The sequence below is a fragment of the Pundamilia nyererei genome, unplaced genomic scaffold, assembly GCF_000239375.1.
Source record: "Pundamilia nyererei isolate P.nyererei 1_Seehausen unplaced genomic scaffold, PunNye1.0 scaffold00029, whole genome shotgun sequence".
NCBI lineage: Eukaryota > Metazoa > Chordata > Actinopteri > Cichliformes > Cichlidae > Pundamilia > Pundamilia nyererei.
Genome location: NW_005187430.1, coordinates 2,023,796 through 2,048,792, shown reverse-complemented (window position 1 = coordinate 2,048,792; position 24,997 = coordinate 2,023,796). Strand labels below are relative to the sequence as shown.

The 24,997-nt window shown below is 40.0% G+C and overlaps 1 protein-coding gene across 1 annotated transcript in view; it reads right to left on the bottom strand.

Annotated features, from left to right (window-relative positions):
• Positions 1 to 3,877: 3,877 nt before the first annotated feature.
• The window catches only part of kcnh5b (potassium voltage-gated channel, subfamily H (eag-related), member 5b), a 190,369-nt gene continuing 169,249 nt past the window's right edge, over positions 3,878 to 24,997 (bottom strand). Inside the window, exon 13 of the mRNA XM_005728589.1 lies at positions 3,878 to 5,134. Coding sequence (XP_005728646.1) covers positions 4,040 to 5,134 — 1,095 coding nt within the window. The 3' untranslated portion in view covers positions 3,878 to 4,039. The remainder of the gene's footprint in view (positions 5,135 to 24,997) is intronic.

Sequence of the window (24,997 nt, the reverse complement as noted above, 5' to 3'; positions counted from 1 at the left end):
TTGATCTCATGTCTTTTTGAGAAAACATATTAGACTCCTCAATAGCCACAAATGTAAAGAAATGATCCCTTTCTAAGGAGTTGGCCTTGTCTTGTATTGTGGCTTTATTTTTGTTATAAATTCTAATATGATAACATCCGACAAAACACGTCTTTCAGATTCTCCCTAGACTTAAGAAGAGAAAAAGTCTGGGATGTTTGGTACTTTCTGAGAGCTATTAAGTAATTAATTTTACTGCTGCACTCACTCCTCCTCCTGCTGTGTCAGTAAGTGATTTCCTAGTTTCCCAAAAAGCTTTTAACATTTCCATAGAAGAGTCTTTGTTGGTAGCTGAGCGTATGGTGGGGGTAAAGCCACAGTGAGTCATGCCCAGTTGGTCAAACTACAAAACCCTTTCACACACTACCATCTGCAGATCCACAAACATTAATGACCGCTGTGTATTTTTGTCTTGTACTATGTTACTGTGGCTAAATAAGCTTGTTTGGTAGGTCTCACCGTGCACATTGCAAAGTGTGAACAAAACCAGATCTTAAACTGAATTTCACAGCTTCAGTTGGAGAACTTTGAATATACGCAAGCCAATATGTGGAATGTAGCATTTAGCTTGAGAGTTTTGATGTTTTCAAGATCTCTTGTCCAAAGCTGAAGCAAGAGATCAATGTGAAACCCCCCTGATGGATATACTTTGAATAATTACTATAATATCTTGCTTTGTGTGATATTGACTCCAACTGTTAAGTGACGTGAAGCACACTGGCATGTTTTGCACTACACACATACATTGGTAGCCATCACTGAAGATGATTTCTACAACAATCACTGGAGCCAAGTTGACTGAAAATGCTGCTGCGTTTCCCCTGAGCAAGGCACTTGCTGCTGATTCCAGCAGGGGATCTGCTTAGCGGCCTGAAGCACAGAGTATATGGCCCGCCGTGGCAAGTGACCAAGTGTGAGTGTAAAAAAAGATTTTGGTAGAGGGAATGGGCCTGTGCTGACAGGATGAATTTCCAATTTAAATTAAATGTTGTCATTTGCATAACTGCAGCCATTAAAACTGTATTCTTTCCAAATTGAACAACCTGATTAGCATGTCGTGACAGAAATCTAATGTCTAACTCGGACTACTGTGATTTTATGCCAATTAGCATCATAAAGTTATAATTTCTCATTATTTTTCTGCCTGTAGAGAACAGAGAGAAATGAATCTGAATGAGCCTTCACACCTATAATCACGAGAAATGGCAGGAACATTCAGAATAAATGCTTCGTTTTTGTTGCACCAAAAATGACAATTGTTTTGGTGAAGTTTCTCCAGAATAAAAATCAAGAGTTGTAACTGGGCTCATTAAAATTATAGCAAAACGTCCCTTAATTTGTTATTTTTCAAGCATGGGTGTCAGTCAAGATCAGACAGCACAATATATGTCTTTTGAAATGGTCACTATATCAGTTTGTGCAGTCATGATGGTTTAAATTTCTGCTGTGAATCCTAACGGCACGCAAAGGGGGCAGAGATGAGGTGTGAGAACAGAAAGAAGACATGGTGCCGATAGCACCACTGAAAGGCATCTAGGTTCTGATTTGTTAGAATTCTATTGGTCACTTCTACTTTACAAATCAAGCAGTGTACATTCATCCATAGAGTAACAATTGATTACATTTCACCACTTTCTAGACTACATGTTTTATGTCGACAATGGAGGGCGATCGCTTTGGAACTTGCATGTATCTCCTTGGTGTTGCCTAAGCTACTAATTTGTCTTGTCTGTAGATTTCCTGGATCAGCAGTGTGACATTCTGACAGTCAATCAAGTTCAATATGATGCATTAGTCTGGTTAATGTGAATCCAAAGAGGTAAGACTTGTTCCTAACAGCCTCCTGGAAGACATCTTTAGGGTTTGTACTCCTATTTGTTCACATGGGAGATGATAGAGATTATCTATGCTTATCAGAAGCTCAGCAAAGATGTAAAGCGAGGCTAAATATTGAGAGGATTGATTTTAATATGATATAGAAATAATTGCATGCAGGTTCCCTCTAAGGACTGATTTAGCCTTCAGCAGCAGGAAATCTACAAGAGAACTTGTATGATAGGCATGAATCCCTTTTAACCCTATTTCTAAGCTTGGGTCAACAAAGCCTGGATTGACTGAATGGCTTGGAAGGTTATGGCATAGGGTTAACCTATAATGGAGTATCTCTTTTTTTTGTCCTGTCGCCCTCCCTTCACTCCCAACTGGTCCCAGCAGATGGCTGTCGCTCCCTGGGCAGAGGAAGCAACATCCAGAGGTTTCTTCCTGCTAAAAGGGAGTTTTTCCTTCCTACTGTCGCCAAGTGCTTGTTAGAAGATACTTTGCAGCAGCATCAAAACAGGTTCTTGTGTTTAAACCAAACCATTCACTGTGCAGAGGACAAACTGCAAAATCCTCAGTTTTGAATCTAATTCTTTACTTTTTGGCATATTTACTACTGTTAACTATTTAACTTACTATTCATTCAGCTATTCATTTGATATAACCACCAGAAAATAATTAAATGTTTATAAAACTTTCATGAGGGCTACTGTACATTTGTGTTCTTATCATTGTCTTATTAAATATGATTCTGAGAGTGTGTGTGTGTGTTTTTTCAGGGAATGAGCGCTGGTAGGAGGAGGGACATTGTCCAATTCACAGAGGACCTGAAAAGACTGTGACTTCTGACAAACCAACTGATCTGCCTTGTGTGAAGAAAAGGTCTTTGCGAGCCTTCAGGGTTCACACCACGAGACGCCTTCACACTGCATGTGTATGCATGAAGCAAATGTGTCACTTCTCACACGTGTATTTGTAAGCGGAGCATAAAACTGCTCCTTCACATGCAGATTTTTTACAAAAAATTATATCATAGAAAGTACACTATTCCATTTTTATGACTTGCTAGCTTTGAGGCAAAGCTGTTGCTGCTTAGTTAATGGAATTCAGAGCAGGCTTCAGAGAGACGCTAGCTGGTTAAGACTGCCGTGTGTGTTGCTGGGGCCGTGGGATTACATGTCACTGTGCTGAGTGGACTTTTGCGTGAACTGTGTTATTTCCCCAAAGCCTTCTTGTCACCCCAACTTTACCCAAAAGTGCATTCTGCCATCCCTGATTCATGCAGAGGAATGGAACAAAAAACCCCAAAGAAAACTAAACAAAAAACATCATTCATCAACGAGATTACAAAGGTACAATATTCTGGCAGCGTACCCGAGTGATGCATAGACACAAGGAGGGCTCAAACAAAACAAGCATTTTTCAGGGTTTACATATCAAACTGAGGCCAAGGGCATTTCTGTAATCAAAAATAGAAATCAATGATCATTATTATTATTATTATTATATATATATTAGAAAAACATATCAGAAATTTCCCTCCCTGTTTTAACAGATGCTGATCCTCACATCCGAGCATCTCTGTGGCGAGAGAACAGAATCACACATCTGCTTCATCTGACAGGCAAAAGAAATGAAACAAAACCTCTGTCCCCTTATAACTTCTCTATGTATAAATAATCCATGCACAATCCATCTGCCTGTAAACCCTTTGAGATATTCAATGTTTATAGTGCTACTAGTATGCAAACCCTGAATGTCCACATAGTAAATTCATCAATGAAAAATATTTATATGTACAGTGTAGCTCAATAAAATGTCTCTTTGAATCTTATTTGCATGCAGTCAACTGCATAATATACAGGCAATAAGTACGTTTAGTAGTTGTTTCTTTGGCAGGCCAGAATCCAGCTGGACATGCATAGAGAGGTATGTACAATCAAAAAGAAACCAGAGTCCGGGTGACTGGAGAGTAAAGACTCTCACATCACCTGGAGACAAAAAAAATCAGTGTGCAAACAAGAAGCCAGTTTTTTTTTTTTTCAATTTGGAATTGAGACCAGCGGTGTACGAGAGTCCAAGAGGATGCCCAAAAATGAGAGTAACCTTGAATTGATAGAGCTAATGTTAATATAATCTCTGTTAGTCCAGTGCGCACTCTGCACCGCTGGTTCAGCTCTCTTCAGAGCCCGTCGTCTTTCTCTGAGTCTGGAGAAACGGGCCTGGAGACGGTGAAAATGTCTTGCCGTTGTATTTTGGTTTTGGGCGTGGCAGAGGCAGGTGGCGCCCCCGTGGACGGCTGTCTCTTATCCGACAGAAGTTTGATAATTTCAGCTACCTGACTCTCCAGGGCGCCCAGACGGCCTCCCAGAGTCTGGATGTCCCCCCGGAGCTCCATCCGGGTCTCGTGCAATGCAGCCTGCAGGGCCTGTTCCGGTATGGGGCAGAAAGAGTGAGGGGACCCCACTCCTCCGGGAAGAGGGCTGTGGAGAAGTGGGGTAACTGCCGCTGGGGTCCGCGGCTCCCCTGCCCGGTCGATGCGCAGCTCGCTCTTAGTGATTCCACTGTCACAGGAGTCCGTCTTGCGAAGTGGGTTGTTGCTGGAGACCCCACCTTCCTCTCCATCCCTGCTCCCCCCTGTTTCCCGACCTTTACCGTCCTGAGAGAGCATCTCCACGGAAACAGCTTTGACATTGTTGTTAAGACCCTCCTTCCTCGTCTCCGCCGGAGCCATGTTGTTTTTGAGGCGCATCCAGCCACTCGCCTTGGCGGCCGGCTTTCCAAGCGCAGGGCTGGTGCTGACTTTGAGCCTGACAGTTTGCTCGCTGCCCCCTCCAGCAGAACTGGGCTGCAGCTCCATGATGTCACAGTTGTTCTGCTTTGCAGGTGCCTCGCTGGGATGGCCGTAAGCCAGAGAGCTCTGCATGGGTGTGACCTGAGACACAGTCAGAACGCTGCTGCTGGGTGGAGCCCCGTTCTGCATGGAGGTGAGGGGCCGCTGCAGGGTGAGCGGCAGGGAGTGCTGCAGACTGGAGTGGCCGAGCTGCAGGGTGTGAGGATGCAGGTGCTGGTGGTGCTCCACCTGCAGCTGGTTCTTCTCCAGGTCTAGTTGCGAGGCAGCTGCGGCTCCTTGGTTGCGGAGCTCCTTCTGCTGCTTGAACTTCTGGAAAAGCTTCCGGACAGGATGGTCCTGTGGGATGGTGAGCTGTACCTCGTTCTTCGCTCGCTGTCTCTCCTCCTCCTCCTTCTTCACCTCACTGATCTTGCGGAAAATTATCTGCGGGAGAGGAGGGATACACATAAATAAGCAAAATGCAGCTTATCAGCAAACATAATTTCATATGAATGCTATGAATAGTAATTCTGTCTCCGGTGCGCCCCGATGAGCATTGCACATAATTCATCACAGATAAAAGCATTTTTCTACAACAAGAAGTAAACAAAGATTTATTATTGTTATGGAAATCTGACGGTCTGTTTTAACATTTTTCACTTAAGAACACATGACACATTCTTTCTGCAGTGCACTCAGGTACTGCAAGATGTAGCTGACTTCTGGACAGTCATGTTAAATTATCCATCAGTGCTCCTACACCTCGCCTGTATTATTCAGCCTGGCGCCAGGCTCTCTTCTGGCTCCTCTTACACCCTAATTACATTGGAAATGACAGAAATCCCTGCCAGGCAGTCAGCCAGCCATCCAACTGGTAATTTAAGTGTTATTTTTGGTTAAAATGACGGTGCCCAATGGATGGGGAGCCGAGTTGATGTTTGACTTAAAGATGGAAGCGAGGGGAAATCGCTTACTTCGCTGCCCAGCCATAATCGACCCAACTGACCACATCTAGCACATCTCCTAAACTCCTTCCATTCATCCACCCATACTTCCTGCTCGTCCAACCTGCTGCCAAGAGCTGCTGAGCCAACCCAAGCTTGAAGCTGCTCTGAGCTAGAAGAGAATCTGTGGTGGGAGTGGGGAATGCCTTACGTGTCACTTCATATCTCCATGTCTACCTGGAGGCATAAGCTGAAAGATTAGCACTTTTAATTAAATGAATCTTTGGCAAGAAGAGTACGATTTGATAAAAAGTAAATGAGAAGCTATCACTGGTGGGCTTTGTTCTCTTACTCATTACCTTCTGACAAAAACAATGAGTCCACTGTTGCTGAATACAAATCAGGAGAATCTCTGTCACAGCTGAGCTGATGATACATGATGTGATCGGCTCAAACATGATGAACCGTCATTGCTTCATATCAACTAAAGCAGTAAATGTTCCTTCCTATTATCATGATATGCATTGCAGATGTTATACAAAGTGCATCTAAACAGTGTGATTAAAGTGCTTCATCTGGTAAAGTGAAAGGGATACTGAGTGTCAGCTGAAATTATATTAAATGTCAGCAGAAGTGAAAGTGCTGAAAGGAATTAGTGTCAGATAACTGTCAAGTAAAACAGAGGTTTCTTTCATCACAGTCCAAACTAACTCCCCCAGAAGAAATATCTGGAACAAATATATTTTTGCCTTTTGTTTGTGTAGATGAAATGTTTCACTGACGCTTCTGCCTGTTCAGTCAATTTACCGATTGAAAATGCTGGCCACAGGGACAATCTCAGCCAATCCTCTTAGAAAACTTCACATAGAGCTTAGTACTAGAGTTGCTTTAGTGCACCCGCAGTGGCTACTACCTGCAAGCCCCTTTGCAACCCATCTTGGCCCCAACTCCTCCTTTTAAACAAGTTTTTAACTAAAGCAGTGTCTTGCTGCTGGTCCTAGAAGAATGCCACCAAATTAAAAAGAATTAAATGAATGATAAATAGACTGGCTCTTATTATGCTTTTCAACTCGAGCAACTCATGGTTTAATCTTGCCCAAGGACACTTTGGTATGTAGACTGAAGCAGCCAGGAAACAAACCACCAACCCTCCAATTAGTAAATGACCCACTCCACCCTTAGTGGTTATTTACAAGCTTAAATAACCACTGATTGCTGATTTCTTACTGATTTTACTTACTGGAATCACATTTTTGATTGGTTAACTGTTAAATCACAGTCTTCTGGTTTAGAAGCTTTGTCACATGTCACTTTTCGCGCATCCAAATAAGCTGTCAGTGCCCAGCATTAAGCTAAATCTGATTAGGTCTAGAGCAGTTTTTAAATTCTTTTAAATGCCATTTTGCTGGTAATAGGGGCTGAAACTGGTAAGTGGGCAGCTCAGCTACCTGCTCTTAAGAAAGAGTGACATAAACATGACAAAACCTTGGAGAATAGCTGACAGCTGCCCACAGCAACCTTATGGATGCTTTATAATGATTTCCAATATTTTCACACATATACTCTCAATGTTCTTCTGTGCTGAAGTACCATAAAATTCCAACACTGACCAGATCAGCGCTGAGCAAATGTTTTGTGTATGCTGACAAAATGATCTCTCTTCAAGGTTCACTTACTTATTCTTCATTAAATCAAGCACAGCACTAGCACTGTTCGAGGTGAAATCAGCCACCATCCCGAGAGATCAGCTGATCTGAGTACTATCCCGCTTCAGGCATCCAACAGGAAAATCCCTAACACCGCAGGTTATTTAAGCTGCAATCCAATGCCTTGTTAATAATGTCTGCTCTGTTCAGTGTTGGGGTCTTGCTGCTGCTCTGGGTGGGGAAGTCACATAACAGACAGTGGTGACGAAAATAACAATGCTTTTGACTGCAGTGGCCCAAGCTGAACCACAGTTTTTTAGTTACAGCGACAGCATCTGTTCCATTATGTCAGGGACTTTTTCACAATAATAATAATCTTATAGTGGTTTTTTTCCTTCAAGTTCTCTGTGTTTCAGTTTCTGTTTCATTTGGGCATTAATATTTAATCTTTGCACACTCTTGTTGCTGACTATCGACCCTGAGGCAGGGATGCTCACTTCACCAAGAATGTCCTGTCTAATTATACAAGTCGTTCCTAAACTCACGGCGTCTTTTCCAATGCCACAGTTACCTCATCTCCCAAAAAACCCTTTACCTCAAGCCAACTCTTGATTTGAACTATATTGTTGTAGGGTCTTTACCTTACAATGTAAAATGCCTTGAGGCAGTTGTTGTGGATTTCTGCTTGACTAGTTATACCCGAGACTCAAAACTGACTCAAACTTATCAGCTGGTTATTGCCAACATATGGATCACACAAACTAACTCTCTGCTGTCACTTTAGGGATGAACTACTGAACTTTGAGTACTGACAGGACTCAACATTACTGGTTTCTTGGAAGAAGACATGACAAAGATAATATTGATAATAGTTTGTGGTTAAATACAAAGTGTCGGGTAACCAGTGTTGGGTGTAATGCATTACATGTAATGCATTACTCTAATTGCATTACATTTTTCAGTAACAGTGAAGTAACGGATTACTATTAACCCTTGTGTGGTGTTTGTATTTTTGTTACTCAGCCAGTGTTCATGGGTCTGGTGGACCCGCTAGAGTTTTGGCTTTCCAAATTAACACTATCAAACAATTTTATGTTAAATTACTCAACAGATGTTTACTTCATCCCCATTACAAGACATATGAACAGCAAACATGGTTAATTTTTTCCCTTTACCTTTGTTAGATCACATTTATGAATTAATGTGCTTCTCGTTTTTCTTTTATATAAAATGTTATAAATAAATCAGTTATAATCAAGTGGAGTGAGTGGAAAGACACAACACATTTACACGTGAAAAAATAATTAATTGTTTAATTTTTCTTTTGACAAAAACTGAACACGGGTCTCACAGACCCGAACACCATACAAGGGTTAAATTCAGTCATTTAAATCTTTTTTTAATTCATTTTTAATTATGTTGTTACTTGTGTTACAAAGGTTATCCAGTTATCTGGCCTGAGGAATAAAAAATAAAAACAAAACATCAAACAAACAGCCTTTTCCCCCTGTGTAAATGGGCTACAATCATTTGATTTCAGTTTGTGTGCAGGGCTACAGCTTTTGAGGAGTAGAGATATGCACATTACTTGTATTTTTATAGCACAGAAGGACAAGAGCTTAATAGTAAAGTGGAAACTGCATCCAAGACAGAAACAAATGGATTTTACTGATAACAGAACGTTTGCACAGACAGCATGCTAACGCAAAGCTAGCCAAGAACACAGAGGGATTTTAAAGCTGAGTGTATGCCGACCCCCAACCCAGCAGGCAGATTCTGAACTTAAAACAGGTATCAAAAGTAGTGATGAGTCATTTGTGTTTGGAGTATGAAACAGTGTGACGATCCTATCTCTTTGGGCTGATTTTCAACTGATTTTCAACTTTGCTTTAACTAAACTAAAACAAAGACTAGTTATGTTCTCATTAGAATTGGGATTCAGATTACAGTCCCACAGACTAACACGAGGTTTGTATTGTTAACTGATAATTATGAAACGGTGTGTTTCGGCTCATTTTAAGGACTAATGAGAAAGTAATATAATGAGTTGTGTAACAAATTACTTTCTCCAGTGAGTAATTAAGTAACATACTGCATTACGCTTAAGAAAAGTAATGATACATTGATTTTCTGGAGTAAAAATCCCAACACTGGTTTTAACATGTAGAAACATTAGATCCAAGTTCTTGTCTCTCCTTTTTGCATCTCACTTTTTTTAAATCAGGAGGATTTAAATTTTTGTGTGAAGAGTTGGTTTTTAAATACCACATAAATGTCAAATACATTTTTTATATGGCTCAGAAGTAGAGACAAATCCTCTTATGGTAAACATGTTTCAACTAAATGAAAAAAATGAGATCTATTGTGAAGCCGCCAGATTATCTATCACAACTGAACCTGAACCTCATGAGTAGTATTATCTGTGTAGACTTTAGTTTTCAGATGTAAAACGCAGTTGTATTGCCAGATAAGAATACACAATGGAGAACAATGGGCTTTGTTTAGTGCCAACATTATTTTTGCAGTGAGTATGTTTAAACAATAGGTGCAATAACTAAGGCGTTGGCTAGCAGCCATGCTGCTACTTTTCTCAAATGAAAATAAAGTTGAAGATGCTAAACACATACCGTAATTTATGACGGTGTTACAGACCTGGTGTGAACTGTGGTTTTGCTTGTGGGGGTGTTTTGCTCACTATCCTGCTTTATGCTTAATTTATGGTACTGCAATTGTGCCAGTTTGCATATGCACTGGCCTACAGAGAGCCAGTGGAAAGAGGTTTTCAATCAATGCAAACATGTGTCCTGCGCTGTCAATGTTTTCTATCACTGTGTTTGATGGTACAGCTTTACTCTGCTATAGCTGTGTGCTATAGCTTATTCTTATTAGTGGTCTTTACCTGTGAACATAATCCCACACTTATATGACTCCGATGTTTTAGTGTAAATCATTTTATTGTTTTATTGTTTTATGTAAAGCACTTTTGCATGCCCCTGGCTTTTAATGTGCTCTATAAATAAAGATTGTTGTTGTTGTTGATGTGTAGTATGCTGAATGCTGATGACCTTCAGCTCTTTGTATGTTCTAACTTTGCTCTTCATCACAGCACAAGCAAGCGTACCCCACAGACATATTGTATTGCATATTTTTGACACTGCCCCCATCTGACAGCAGACACGCTCTGCAGACAGACAAGCAGTCTGCAGCTGCCCACGCTGCCAATGCTCAACCACTTCTGAAGCCCTGTAGGTACCGCCCTGAGATTTCACTCGGTGATTAGGAAAGCGAGTACTTAAGGTCAGGGAGACGAATGCTCCGGGGCATGACATTTTCTTGGCAGAGTTTGAGCTGTGTGTTTGTGGCATGGAGTAGGTGGAATGTGTTTTTGCTAACTTCTTGACTGATTTGTGTTTTGACCAATGTTCTTTTCCTAAAGTAATGATAACAGCTAGTCTGTCTCTTTTATTTTAACCCTTGTATGGTGTTCGGGTCTGTGAGACCCGTGTTCAGTTTTTTTCAAAAGAAAAATTAAACAATTAATTATTTTTTCACGTGTAAATGTGTTGTGTCTTTCCACTCGCTCCACTTGATTATAACTGATTTATTTATAACATTTTATATAAAAGAAAAACGAGAAGCACATTAATTCATAAATGTGATCTAACAAAGGTAAAGGGAAAAAATTAACCATGTTTGCTGTTCATATGTCTTGTAATGGGGATGAAGTAAACATCTGTTGAGTAATTTAACATAAAATTGTTTGATAGTGTTAATTTGGAAAGCCAAAACTCTAGCGGGTCCACCAGACCCATGAACACTGGCTGAGTAACAAAAATACTAACACCACACAAGGGTTAAGTATTAATAACAAAAAGAAAAACCTGTTGAAAATGTCTGAGTTGAAAAAGAAACATTGTTATTTCCACAGTCACGGCAGAAGGTTTTCATCACAGCAATAAAGATGTTTGCCAGTATCATGGATGCAGTCGATGACCTGATTACGTCTACTTTGAAAATCGGTCCAACATGAAAGAACTTGTAGTTTTGGCCATTAATCCATTTCAGAGTCTGTTGCATCTCCTCACTAACAATGTCTGTTAAATTTTCCGTGTTCTGGTGGTGTCTGTGAGGTTGATCTGACCTCTTTAAAGTGAAACTTTGTGATCCCTGGAAAAAAACAAAATATGTATTCCATGTTTTGTTTTCCCAGAAATTTTAAACTTGAACCTGAGGGTTTTTCTTTAAAATGTATGACTCCATAACCTTAACAGATATTCAAGGTTTCAAGGTTTTTGTAGACTATTACCCCCACCCCAACATGTTTTCTGACCTAGAACAGCCCTAAATATCCCTCTCAGTAATTTTTATTCAGATCGATCAGTATAAACACTTTGCCTGCTGGATTTTTAAAAGAAACAAAACTGGTTGGGTTTACACAGTTGTTGGGTGGCTCAGTGGACCTCAGGATGATCGCTCTGACTGCATACACTAGAGGGACCTGACTCATTTCTCACCTTTGACCCAAAGCTGACCCAATTATTCAGGCCTTCTGCCTGCTTGACAGCCAGCACTCACATACGAAGCCTCATTTGGAGTCTGAAGTGGCTGTCCTCCACGACTCATGTACAGAATATAACTAGGAGTTATGAGGAATGCTGCTGAACGGCTCCCTCTCAGCATCATTCTGAAGTAAGAAGTCATAAGGAAAGGGAAGACAGATAAATGGGTTTCTTGTGAACCACTGGGCTGAACAGCTGTCAAATTAATGCAGGGATTACTGTGAACCTGACGTTCCAGTATGATTACTACAAAGAATACAAAAAAGTGGAGTGTGAGCTCTGCTGTGCAGCACCACAAAATCTTGGCAGATTGGTTTTGGCTTTGGATTTACTGCATGAAAAGTTTGAGATGACATTAAGGCTAAAATGATGAATCCTATTATATCATTTATATGTAAGACCTTTGATTACATAAAACCTTTCAGCTCAGTGTTTGAATAGATTCTGAAATTAGTGCTTGTGTACTTCATTTGAATCAAAATGTTTGTTCATGTCTAGGAGTGAAAGGAATTGGATTTGATTTCCTCCCTTTGGCGAGTAGCGTTTTCACAAGCTTTTTAAAAGCTTTCCAAATTCACCAGCAGCGTATTTCAATTAATGATTCTTTCCTACTGGCTCTTCTTTTTTCATCTTTTCAATCTCTCGACCTGATGTGTCTCTTAGAGCTTCTCCTTTGTGCTTCATTTGTAAATATAAAATAAATGGGACACGTACTATGCGCAGCACTTGTGTTTGTTTAAAAACAAAAAAACAAAAAAATTATCTGGATATGGTCAAACAAAAAGCCAAAGTAGACAGTTTTTAAGCTGATAATCAGGCCGAGATGCCTTTTCCTTCTTCATAAAGACAAAAGTTGTGAAACTTTGAGTTGTTATTACCTTCACCACAAATCCTCCCTGCTATGGGAGACTGCTAACAAAGCCTTGTTATGGCTAGTTTAACCCATAAGTTGACTTTTTAGCAACCTGCACACAAGCTTCAATACGCTGATTAATAATTTAATACACAACAACTCTGGTGCATCATATTTATTTTATTCCTGATTTTCTCTTGTTTTGTTATAACCTCGGCCAGGCTCTGCCTTCTGCAATGTATTTTTCAACAGATAATGCAATGAAAGCTGCACAAAGCACAGACTTTGCAGGAACAAGGATTTGTATTTTGCATGACAATTTTTAATTCTTAATTTCTCCTGGATTTCAACATCTAATATTTGTGCAAGTAGTTAGGTACAGACACAGTGCAGCTGTAGGTGAACGGTAGAACGGCTGCTTCCTGTCTCTTTCATTCTCTGCTTTTGCTGAGAAACTATTGTGCTACTTTAAAAAGGTGTTTGTCCCAAAAACGTATTAGTGTGTGTGTCTGCGTGTGTGTTCACCTGATTGTCACAGAAGGTCACAAGTATGAGCTCTGCAAACATACTCTCAAGTCCATTTTCTCCATATTGACTAATTGACTGATCAGCTAATGTTTCAGCACCAGTCAAAAGGTCAGTAAGACCTGAAATTGCACATTGAAATAGTCTGATGTTACCACCTTTCCACAGGATAATCACTTTGGCGGCAATTATCTGAGAGCTGATGTCCATTAAGTCCGTACGGTCCTTTCATAGTCCGCCCACAGTACACTGGAAGCACTGCTGGGTTCCCCTGAGAGCTTCATATGCAAATTTGAGGATTCATAGAATGAAAACATAGAAGGGCACTGAGACAGTCTGGCTGCTTCTCTGGCTCGCTGCCTTAAGTTGTTGCTGCTCATGTTTGTTGTGAATCTGATTTCTTAAAGGCCGACTTCCCTCAGTTTGGCGTTCCTGTCTTTTTTCTCTTTGCTCATTTACTGATCTATTCATCTGAGATTGAAGGTAACCATCTAGTTATTGTCGCTTACTGTCAGGTAGTGGAAGTGGCTGCTTCCATAATTACATTGTGCCATTTCAGAAAGGCTAAAAAACTGTAAGACATATAGACTCGTAGAAATATCACCCCAGTGATATATGAATGTTAAATGAACTTGTACAAAGTGCAGAGGCGAGGGGACCGTGACTGACTATTATGGCACAGGTCCAGTGTGTCCCTCTCTTTATGTAGGAGCCAAATCAACACAATAACTCTGGTGAAACGTTTCTAGAGAGGTGGAAGTGACCTGCTTGTGGCTCATACTAATGGCTCATTAGTAAAGAAGTTCCTCTGCTCTTCTGCTTGTTTTGTGACTCCCATTAACACAGCCCTGGTCAACAAATAAATACAAAAATGGGCAAAAATGTAAAAAAATAGAAATGCTTCAAAATGCATGTTTAGTTTAGAGGATGTAAGCATCATGAGTAGAACCAGATTTGCATTAACGGAAAAACTTAAAGGCCAACTTGGAGTCATCTCTTTTGTGGCTACATGGTTGGGTTTAGTGATCTGCTCCACCATCACAATACATGTACAGCCAAATGTAAATACCAGCCTTCCCAGTTGAACAAATAATTCAGTTATGGGGGACAAATATGGGGAATAATAATGGGTGGAAAATAAATATATTAAACTGGATTACCTGTTGAACAACATGAAGCGGTCATTAAGCTTCATTACCTCTAGTCTTTTCAAATATTTTATATTAATCATCCATGAAATATAACCATGCTTATTGTTTTAACAGTGACACCCAAGGTCATTTTAATTGTTTTGAATCAAACAACTGATGTCAGGTAGCCGGCTTATTAATTGCTGGCTAGTTCAACATCTGCACAAAGCAAATGTTAGCATTCATCTCAATGCACAATTTTCTACTCAGTAGCAGCATTATCATTACCTTGGTTTAAAAATAAAAAATATTAAAAAATGGTCCCTCAGCAAACTGCACAACATCAGGGTGAAAGAAAGCTGCATTTTTGCATAGTTTAGGTACAAAGAAGAGAGAGTGTTAGAAAGCAACATGGAATTTAGATGGTGAACAAGCTCGTGTATTAAAGTTTTCTTCCTCCATTTTATGCTAGCTATAGGGCAGAGTGAGGTTTCAATTCTGTATTGAACTACAGTAGAATTGTTGAAGAGCTGGACTTGAAGTTCGTGTTGGATCATACTGTCATAACGTCTGTGTGACAGGCAGGATTTGGACTCAGTTGCAGAACACGGCAGACAGAATGTCAAAAACAGCTTTAACATTACAATCAAGCAAAATACAAAACAAAGGAATCCAAAAATTAGAGAAACACAGAGCAGGAACATAAACCCAACCAGGAGGGAGGACGCAACAATGAACAAAAACAAACTGACAGGAGACATCTGGGAGGACAGCTGAACCTAACTGAGAAAACGAGACAAGGGATGCAAAACTAATTAAAAAGCACAAGAGACCAGTGACTAACAAAATAAAACAGGAAGTGACTGAACACAGGAACAGAAATGCAGACTTGACACAGAACAGAGGAGGGCAGGAAAAACAAACTCTGAGGATAATAAAAGATTAAAAAAGGAGACTGAACCAAGACTAAAAGTAAAATCATGAAATGAAATAAGAATACAAATAAATACTCAAACTGGCAGAAGTATAAATAAATAAATAAGCAGAAAGATACAAACTGCACATTTATCAATAACTGAACTTGAAATGATCCATGATACAAACAAAAAGAAGCTGGTTGCCATCACTACTTTCCAGACCAACCAAACCATTAAAGGCAGTGAATTCTCCCCAAAATAACCATGAATGAAGACAGAAAATACTGTACATATATTATAATATTAACATACACACAGCAGCCCTGCAGTAGTGTTGCTGCAGGATTACTGTACATGGACTGAGAGTGATCGAAGCTTTTGTTTCATGAATTTTGTCCATGTGGCTGAAAACAATGAGCAGACCACTTTTTGGTGGCAAATCTCTCACAGAGCACAGTTTAGTTTCCCCAAAGTTGATGAGCATCTGCATGCCATTCTGTACCCCACCTCCACCCCCAGCTCCTCCTTCCATGCTGCATCTGACTTAATCAAAGTCAACTCTGCTGTTGACGCTGGCACTCTTCTATGTCCAGCTCTTGCTGCTGCTCTCCATGCCTCTACCTTTCCACAAGTGCCCAATGCAGGGCAGAGAGCTCCGACGAAAAAGCCATTTTCTTTTGACTGTCTGGCTCCTGAAACTCATGTATTTTATGTCTCTTTATCAGTTACATCAAAACTCTTCCTTCTACCTCATGCATCCAAAAAGATTTCAGTTTAAACCTCTAACCAGCTGTAAACTCTGTTAACCCACAGGGCTGAATGGAGAGAGTTTTATGATGCAGTTTAAATTAGGACAGAATGAGCAGTGTCATTTTAACAAGTCGTGTGCGGCGATCTGCTTGATAATGAGAAATGCATCCTCAGACAAGTGACTGAATCCAGTTAGCTAAAACAGAAATGGATAATCACATTTGAAACATGCGTATGCCTGTGTTCTCTGCAGAGGTGCTCGAAGCATCATGGCACCAAAGATCTATTTGGGAATTCAAAGTTTTAAAAACAGTTTAAATAGAAAGTGTATTTCATGACTATTTCGAAAGAGAGCACAGAGCTGGAGCGGGACTCACAACAAATGTGACATTGTGTTTGCGAGCTGTCCAAATGTACGTCAGGCTTGTTTAAATATTCAAGAGCAGAGCTGAGCAGAAGGAGAGTGTCAGGGTTTATTTAGGGGTTCGCACAGAGATGCTGGTTGGGCTGAGTAATGTCTTCATTTTACTCAGGTCATGATATTCTGACTGGAGGGGAGGAACGAAATAGCAAACACTGCACACTGAGGAGGAAATGTGAAGAGGACAGATTACATAATATTAAGTGCAGTAAGTGTCTGATGTGTATAATATTTAATGCTGTATGTATGAACAGAATAAAGTGCTATGGTCTTATGCTCATTTCTTTTTTGTCTTTTATAAGACCCTGGCCACACAATACAGCAGTGCTAAATATGAAAGGATAACAAGAGGAAAATGTGGACAGGACAAAAGAGACATGACAAAACAAAAAGACAGAGAAGACAAGAGAAAGAAAATAGTAGAGTGGAAATTGGAGAGAATGGGATCAAAGAATAAAGTAGTGAGGGCAGATAAATTAAAGCTGAGCAGCAACAGGAAACAACATACGTCATTAAGAAGATGGACCCAAAGAAAGCGAGGACCTGAAATACTAACAGAGCAACATGACACAACAAGAAAAACTGATGATCCAGAAAGAAAGGAAATAGATGGGCCAGAGAGTGAAAAATAACACTGTACAGTTAATTACGCTGAGAAAGGTTAGACAAAGCGGGAGGAAAAGAGCACACCACTTGCAAAAAAACAAAAACGTCATTACAGGAAGAATCTGTAATTGCACACATAATATGGCATACATAGCGTATATGAGAGCCTTCACTGCAGTGTGATTAAGCTTAGAGAAAGGTCATGTTTACTGCTAAATATATGATACATATGTTTATTGTCTTTAGAGGTAGGTGAAAAGATTCATGTCAGGCTTTTAAAAAAAAAATGTAAAGCTTGCATAAAGACTAGTGATGGCAAAGGAAATGCTGACTAATGCTGTTGTACTTACAATAAGGATGAAACAAAAAGCTTTTATGCATCATTTTTAAAGGCAGTTATTGTACAGCTGATGTTTGGAAGACCCCCTAACACCTAGTGTGTCATATTTGATGCATAACTTTGTGACTTTGTGACACAGGGAATTTCAATGAAGAGGTCATTAGAAACATAATTGATATACGCCACATTGCGCATCATGTGTTAGAACATCCTTGTACTTGTATATAATAACAGAAATGTCAGTAAAAGCTTTTAGCAATTGCTTTAAGATCATTTTCTGCAGTAACCTGTTTGGAAAAAGGTTTGACAAAGTCTTCGTGACTTTCAATTAGTGATTACCAAATGGGCTATGGATGTTAATATGAGGTACTTTGCAACATGTTTCTCCTGAAAATGCTCACATCTTGGAAATATATACTATATAAAGTAAAGATTAGCCTAAAGAAAGAAACAATGAAAAAAAAAAAACCACGAGTAAATGAGGCGTGAGAGTGAAAGAGAAAATGACCAGGAGGAATAACAGACATTTCTGCCTCCTTATCTACCAAACTCAATGTCAACTGTGGCCCGTAAAGAATTTGCTGCAAAGCATTGTGGGTCATGATTACCTCCAGCCTCTCCCTTTCTCTGGCTACATATTATTATGAACTGATGTCACTCCTTTATCATTTTCACTTCACTCCTAAAGAAGAAATCTCTTTTTCTTTTTTTATCTAGTGATGGTTTCTCGTTTATGCAGAGCTGCCTACAGTCATGCGCTCTCACTCACTCATTCGTCACTGTAATTGTTCAACGGGAAGCAGCTACGTGTGAACGAGGTGAGAGGATGTTGTGGCAGAAATGACAGAGGAGGTCATTAGAGAGCGTGACTTGTTTATGTAACGGGTCAGACACATATACATGTGCAAAAGTCTTAAGTAGTCCCTCATTTCTGTATTTTTTCTAAATAGATAAAACAATTTACTGAGCCTAAACTCTCTTAAGCAAACTTTCTTTAAATCGTGTTCAGAAAAAGCTAATAGGCTTTTTTGAAAGGCAAGCCAAAGCTCTCCTTAGGATGTCGTCTGAATTTTGTTTGTTCTGTCAGGATGAGCCCACACTGCTTCAGTAATGCCGCAGCCTGGTCAGATCATCTTCCGATTTGCTTTTACTGTATTCCATCAGTTTTGACAGGATCTCCAACATCAATAGCTGAAAAGCAGCTCTAAAACATAACTCATTTGGACTCATCATTCCACTGATTCTAATTGCTGGTCTTGAGTAATTTGGCATATCTCAGCCTTTCTCCATATTTCCTTTCCTTAAGAAAAGCTTCAGTCTGCTTACATTTTGAGAACAACGTTTCTCTTTAATAAACCCAAGATTTCAAGCACACATGTTTCTTTTTAAGTTCTTAAAGGACAAACATTTGTTTTCCATGGCAGATGGCAGCCCAGCCTGAGTCCAATTATTTTGGACTCAGCCTTTGTAGAACCTGTTCCCTCCTCTGCCACTTAAGAACTAATTAAACAAAAAGATGGTCGCTCCTTCTACAGGACAAAAAAGGTTTCTTGGTTTTCCAATTACAATGTGTCAACTTTAATAAGCGGATAAAAACAAGCAAATTGAAAGTTTAATGATATGATCAGTGAAAAAATTGCACTACTTTGTTTTTCTTGAGGATGATCTCAACTGTGGAGATGTACTGCGCAGTATATCGCTATAGATATAAATATATCCACCCAATTTATCTGCCACCTCTTTCAGTTACAAGTTATTACACGCTTCTAAGCAGAATGTCAATAAGTCAGAAAGTTATATTCAGTTTATTTCTCTCTTCAGTTCCCAGAGTATCAAATGAAAAGTCGTTATTTTGTCCTCTCCAAGAAAAATCCAATTTGCCATGCTTTGGGTGTTATGAACATGCTATCTTAAGAAATAAAGATGATAGTATTGTTTAATCATCACTTTTGCAACACTCTTTAATGAAACGTTTCAAACAGTACCCCAGCCTCTTTTGAACAACAACACCAAAAAATAAGAAGATAATTGAAGGTCAGCACTTCAGTAAAAAGTTTCGTTTTTTTATTAAAAATGGTAGACGACAGCATTAGAGCAAGTCTGCTGCCCTGTCTAAAGCAGAATGCATTTATGTTTGATTTTATTATTTAAATGTCTCATACTTAAGATTTACACAAAACCATACCTGTTTCTGTCACTATAGTAGTCACCACAGTTTGCTGTGAGGATTATACCGACGGAAAAATGATCCAACATAATGAAGCTTTATTTTAATACTGGATTTGTCACTAATCCCTACTAGAAATACTACAAATGTTCTAGTGTTGGACAGTAGCGAACCAAGAGTAATGTGAACCAGTCAGCTTTTATAGAATCAGAATTTGTTACTGAGATCTGGGAGGTGTGCACTTTAGGGATGTGATATTCCACTGTCATATTAATGATATAGTGACACCATGCCTTTACGTTCCCTAGTGCGCACAACAATGAGACGAGACCAGACATGTCTGACTGCGAGAGAAAGCGTGTCACCCTCCGATGATGATTTAGCAAAAAGGGAGCTACTTCAACAACCTCCAGCAACGCACAATGCTTTGCAAAAAGAGCAAGAAAAGTTTTCCTGCTAAAGGAAATTTGTTTGATCACTTGAGGCAAAACTACAGTATCGAGCACAGCTAGGCTGTGAGGGCACGTGAGTAGGAGACAGTAGCAGCTGATGATGTGTGGGCCAAAACTAAACAATAAAAAGACTCCACCAGGCATCACCGGAGCACATGCTGGTGCACTCCATATGATAGGAAGAGCGAATAGTGGATGAAAATTACTAAACCAGTTAAACAGTGGTAAAGGCGGATGCACTGGAAACATGTTACAACATTCCAGGTGAAAAATAATTTTCAGTTTCAGTTTTATTATGTGACAATATTGTAAATTACGTTACTTTCATTTGAGATGTAATTACAATATATCGATAAGACGATACATGTGAATGCATCTAGGATACATCTAGGCCAACCCCTAGTCACCATCAGCTCTGTCCAGTTTTGCAAACACATTGACATGTCTTGAAAGAAACAGAAATCCTTCACTGAACATCTGATTAACACTGTGGAGCATTTGAAGCATCCATCCATCCATCCATTCACTTCCGCTTATCCTTTTCAGGGTCGCGGGGGGCGCTGGAGCCTATCCCAGCTGTCATAGGGCGAGGGGCGGGGTACACCCTGGACAGGTCGCCAGTCTGTCGCAGGGCCAACACACAGGGACAAACAACCGTTCGCACTCACATTCATTTGCACATTCACACCTAGTGACAATTTGGGTTATCCAATTAACCTATCCCCACAAGCTGCATGTCTTTGGACGGTGGGAGGAAGCCGGAGTACCTGGAGGGAACCCACGCAGACACGGGGAGAACATGCAAACTCCACACAGAAAGACCCCGGCCTGATGTTGGAATTGAACTCAGGACCTTCTTGCTGTGCGGCAACAGTGCTAACCACCATGCCACCGTGCTGCCCTTTGAAGCAAAGATGATAATATATATGGACATTTTTACCATCATAACTTGGTTGTACTAATAAGTGCTAATTTTGACATGAAATTTTAGGCATCTAAATTATTTTAGTTTGTTTTTACCAGGGGAAGATCAAACGTTTGTTCTCACCATACTGCACAATGAGATAACTTCTAATTGGATCCCTTCCAAACGTGTCCCATCTTTCTACACAACTGAATACGTTTGATTGGCTCTCGTCTTTCCGATATATTTTCATCTTGTCTTTATTCGTTGACAAAACTGTCAAAACATTTGATCATGTTTTGTCCTTGTGCATTCGTTTTTATTAATTATCTTGTTTTTGTCAGGGAAAAAAAGGTTGTTGATGTAAACAATGACAAAATTCACAGGTCAATAAAATTAGCACTGGATGGATGAATGGATAGAAGTTGGTAAAGACCAAAAACAAGGGAGTCCGATGGCTTTGCACGTAAATAATTGCTTATAGTGGATGGAGGTTTAAGTAATAACTGTTCACAAACATACTCACAATATTATCTTAAGATTTGATGCTGTTAACCCTCAATGTTGTGTGTTTTTGCTGCCTGAATTGATATCTGACCAAAGAAGCTGTCACTGGAGGTTACAAACTTACAGCATACATGCTCTCTGTCAGCTAACCTCATCATTTACTTGCAATAAATTAGACTCATTGAAATGATGATGACAATTAAAAGTATTTCTAAATTACCTTACTCTGCACTCTCATATAAAAACAATTTATGTAATTACCAGCAGGATATATATACATAAAGCCAAAGCCAGCTCAGCAAACTGAAACACATCCAAACCCTCCCATTACCATTGCCAGCTAGAAATCTGTCAGAGTCAATTATGCAAAGTAATAGAGCAATAAAACCTAGTTTAATTGCAATCGAGGCGTTTTTGCTTTCATCTCACATTAGCTGTATCTATACAATAATAACATTTATAAAAAAAAAGGTTTGAAGCAGCAGAAAGTGGCAGTTTAACAGCTCCTATAGCAGGCAACTGGAACCAGGATCCAAATGCAGATACAGCTGGTTAAGTAACAGGCAGTTTATGTAATTCAGGAATCAATACACAGGCTTATAGTTGGCAGGGTGTCAGGAACATAGAAGAGGCAGAGGCAGGTAAAGAAAAAAAAATTTGATCTTCAGAAAAATTCCACCCCTGGGTGTCCAGTATCGACACTTTATCACCTTTCTGCCCATGAGTGCCAAACCTGCTTCCCTAGATGGTAACAATAGGCTTGTTTTGCCTTTCATAGGTGAAACAATGCTCATCTGTGTAAAATGTGTTATTTCTGCATGTACTATATTGAGTTGGAACCTGAGAGGGTTGCAGGTAAAACCACCTGAGCCTGGAACTGGCATGTGACTGAAGCATGTGATTTCTAAATGAAGACGATGGACAGTATGCCCCCCTTTTTATCATCATCATCATTAGTAGTACTTACAAGGGTAGTTGCAACCCTTTTACACACTGCAGTTTCAGTGCCACGGTGTAAACAACACAGTCACATAGAGTCAGCAGACTTATTTAGAATTCCCAGGTTAGCGCTGCAAGTTGAAGCAAAGCATACAAATTCTGCAGAAGTGATACTGATTAAAATGCCACTTTTTTACCATCTGTTAGTCAGTCAGTTCCATAACGATGCAAAAAACACATATTACAGCTGAATATTTTGTACTCTCAATTGAAATATGAATAGTGATTTTCAGTGTAAGGTTTTGTGGTGGAAGTTGAAGAAGGAAGGATAAAGTTTTGGAAGCTGTATAGTGAAGAAAGTTTTCTGGGTGGTAGGAAAGAGTCACCAGATGACTGGGAAAGTGAGGAAAAAGTAGACAGCAGAGAGAAGTGGAAAGTGGAAGGTCTGTTGGTCCAGACAACCAACTTGTCTTAAATAAACCATACCATAAAGTTAGGGGAAAGCTTTTGAAGCTAGGTTAAGATGAAAGGTGATCAGCGAGCAGAGAAAGTGCACGATACAGCAGGTGAAATAAGTATTGGACATGTCACCAATTTTCCAAGTAGATATATTTCTAAAGGTGCTGTTGACTTGACGTTTTCACCAGATGTTGGTAACCCATCCAATCCACACATGCAAAGAAATCAAAGCATAGAGGTCCATAAATTAGGATATGCGTAATAATGAGGAACACAGAGGGAAAAAGTATTTAAAAATGCTTATTGGAATGTGTTTAATGCTTTGTCCAAAAGCCATTTGAAACTATTCACATGCATTGCTCAGGTGTGATTTCGACCAATTCTGCCACAATCTTGAGGTTTCTTGAGCCCCTCTATAAACTCTGAGCTTTAATTCTTTCCACAGATATTCAGTTGGATTCAGGTCAGGTGATTGGCTGGGCCATTCTAGCAGCTTTATTTTCTTTCTTTGAAATCATTTGAATTTCCTTGGCTGTGTGTTTAAGATCATATTCTTGCTGAAACATCCCCCTTCACTTTAACTTCATCATCCTGGAAATGGCAGCAAATTTTTATAAAGAATGTCTTGAAAGAATTTTTCCATTCATCCTTCTTTCCATTACATAAAGCATTCCAGTGTCATTTGCTGAAAAACAGCCATAATGTTCCCACCTCCACACTTTACTGCTCGTATGGTGTTTTTGAGGTGAAATACAGTGCCTTTGTTTTGGTCTCATCTTGCAAGACTATCCGATTGTTCAGTCTGACGTCACTAGCCGTGTCTGGACCTAAACTCCGCTGCAGGTCCATATATCAAACGATCACTATGGCATTACTGAGAGTTGAAAAACTGTCAGTTTTTCAACTCTCATCTTTAATAAAATGATCAGCTGATAGTAATTTGCATGGGTTGTTACAGACATCTGTAGACAACTTATGTCAAAAGCACCTTTAAAATATTCTTACTCAGAAAACTGGTGACGGGTTTAATACTTTTTTACCTGTTGAAGATGCAGTTTGTTTTCAGAGTGCTGGCGGGCAAGAATAAAGTAAGTCAGAAGGTATCGCCACGTCTCTTTGTGGATTTAGAGAAAGTATGCGATAGGGTGCCAAGAGAAGAACTGTGCTACTGCACGAGGAAATCAGGAGTGGGAGGAAAGGGTGGTACGGGACATCCAACAGCGAGACAGTGGCGAGTTGTGCAGTAGGAGTGTGGTGGGAGTGACAGATGGGTTCAAGCAGTAGAAGCAACAGAGTGTGAATGAGAGTGAAACAGGTGTAACAGTGAAGCTGCAAGGTGTAGAAGTAGTGAAGGCAGACAAGTTTAAATAGCTGCAATCAACCATGCAAACCAACACACTGTGCACAAGAGAGGTGAAGACGAGAGCACAGGCAGGGTGGTGCAGGTGGAGCTGAGTTTTCAGAGGTGATTTGTGACAGAAGGATAGCAGCAAGAGCGAAAGACCTGCTGTGATGGATGGTTTGACAGAGTTAAAGATGTGAAGAGAATGGAGAGGATTAGAAATGAGTACTTCAGGGAGACAGCTCAGGTTACGGAGTTAAGAGACAAAGTTTGAAAGGCTGAGATGGTTTGGAGAGTGACAGAGGAGGGACAGTGGATATACTGGACAAAGGATGCTGAATATGAAGCTAGCAGGTAGGAGGAAAAGAGGAAAACTACAAATAGGATTCATGGATGTGTGGATGTGTGACAGAACAGAATGCTAAGGATACGGATGGAGAAAGTGAGTAGCTGAGAGAAAAAGCAGAAGAAGTCAAGTAACCCATTCATGACTCATTTTAGCTACACTCTAAGTGACCTAAAAAAAGGTGTCTTTCACAAAGATCGAGGTGGCTGTGGCTCAGGAACTGGAGCAGGTCATCCACTAACTGGAAGGTTGGTGCTATAATCCCTGGCTGATCCAGTCAGCATCCCTAAGCATCCTTAGTCAAGCTACTGGTGACTCATTCTCTGATGGACACTCTCTGGTGCATTCATCAAAGTGTGAATGTTAGATAGAAAGCACTTAGGCATAGGGATGGGTATCGTTTAGGTTTTATCCGATACCGGTGCCAAATCGGTACTTTTGAAACGGTGCCGGTGCTTAAACGGTGCTCGAACCGGTGCTTAAAGAATGGAGAACACAAA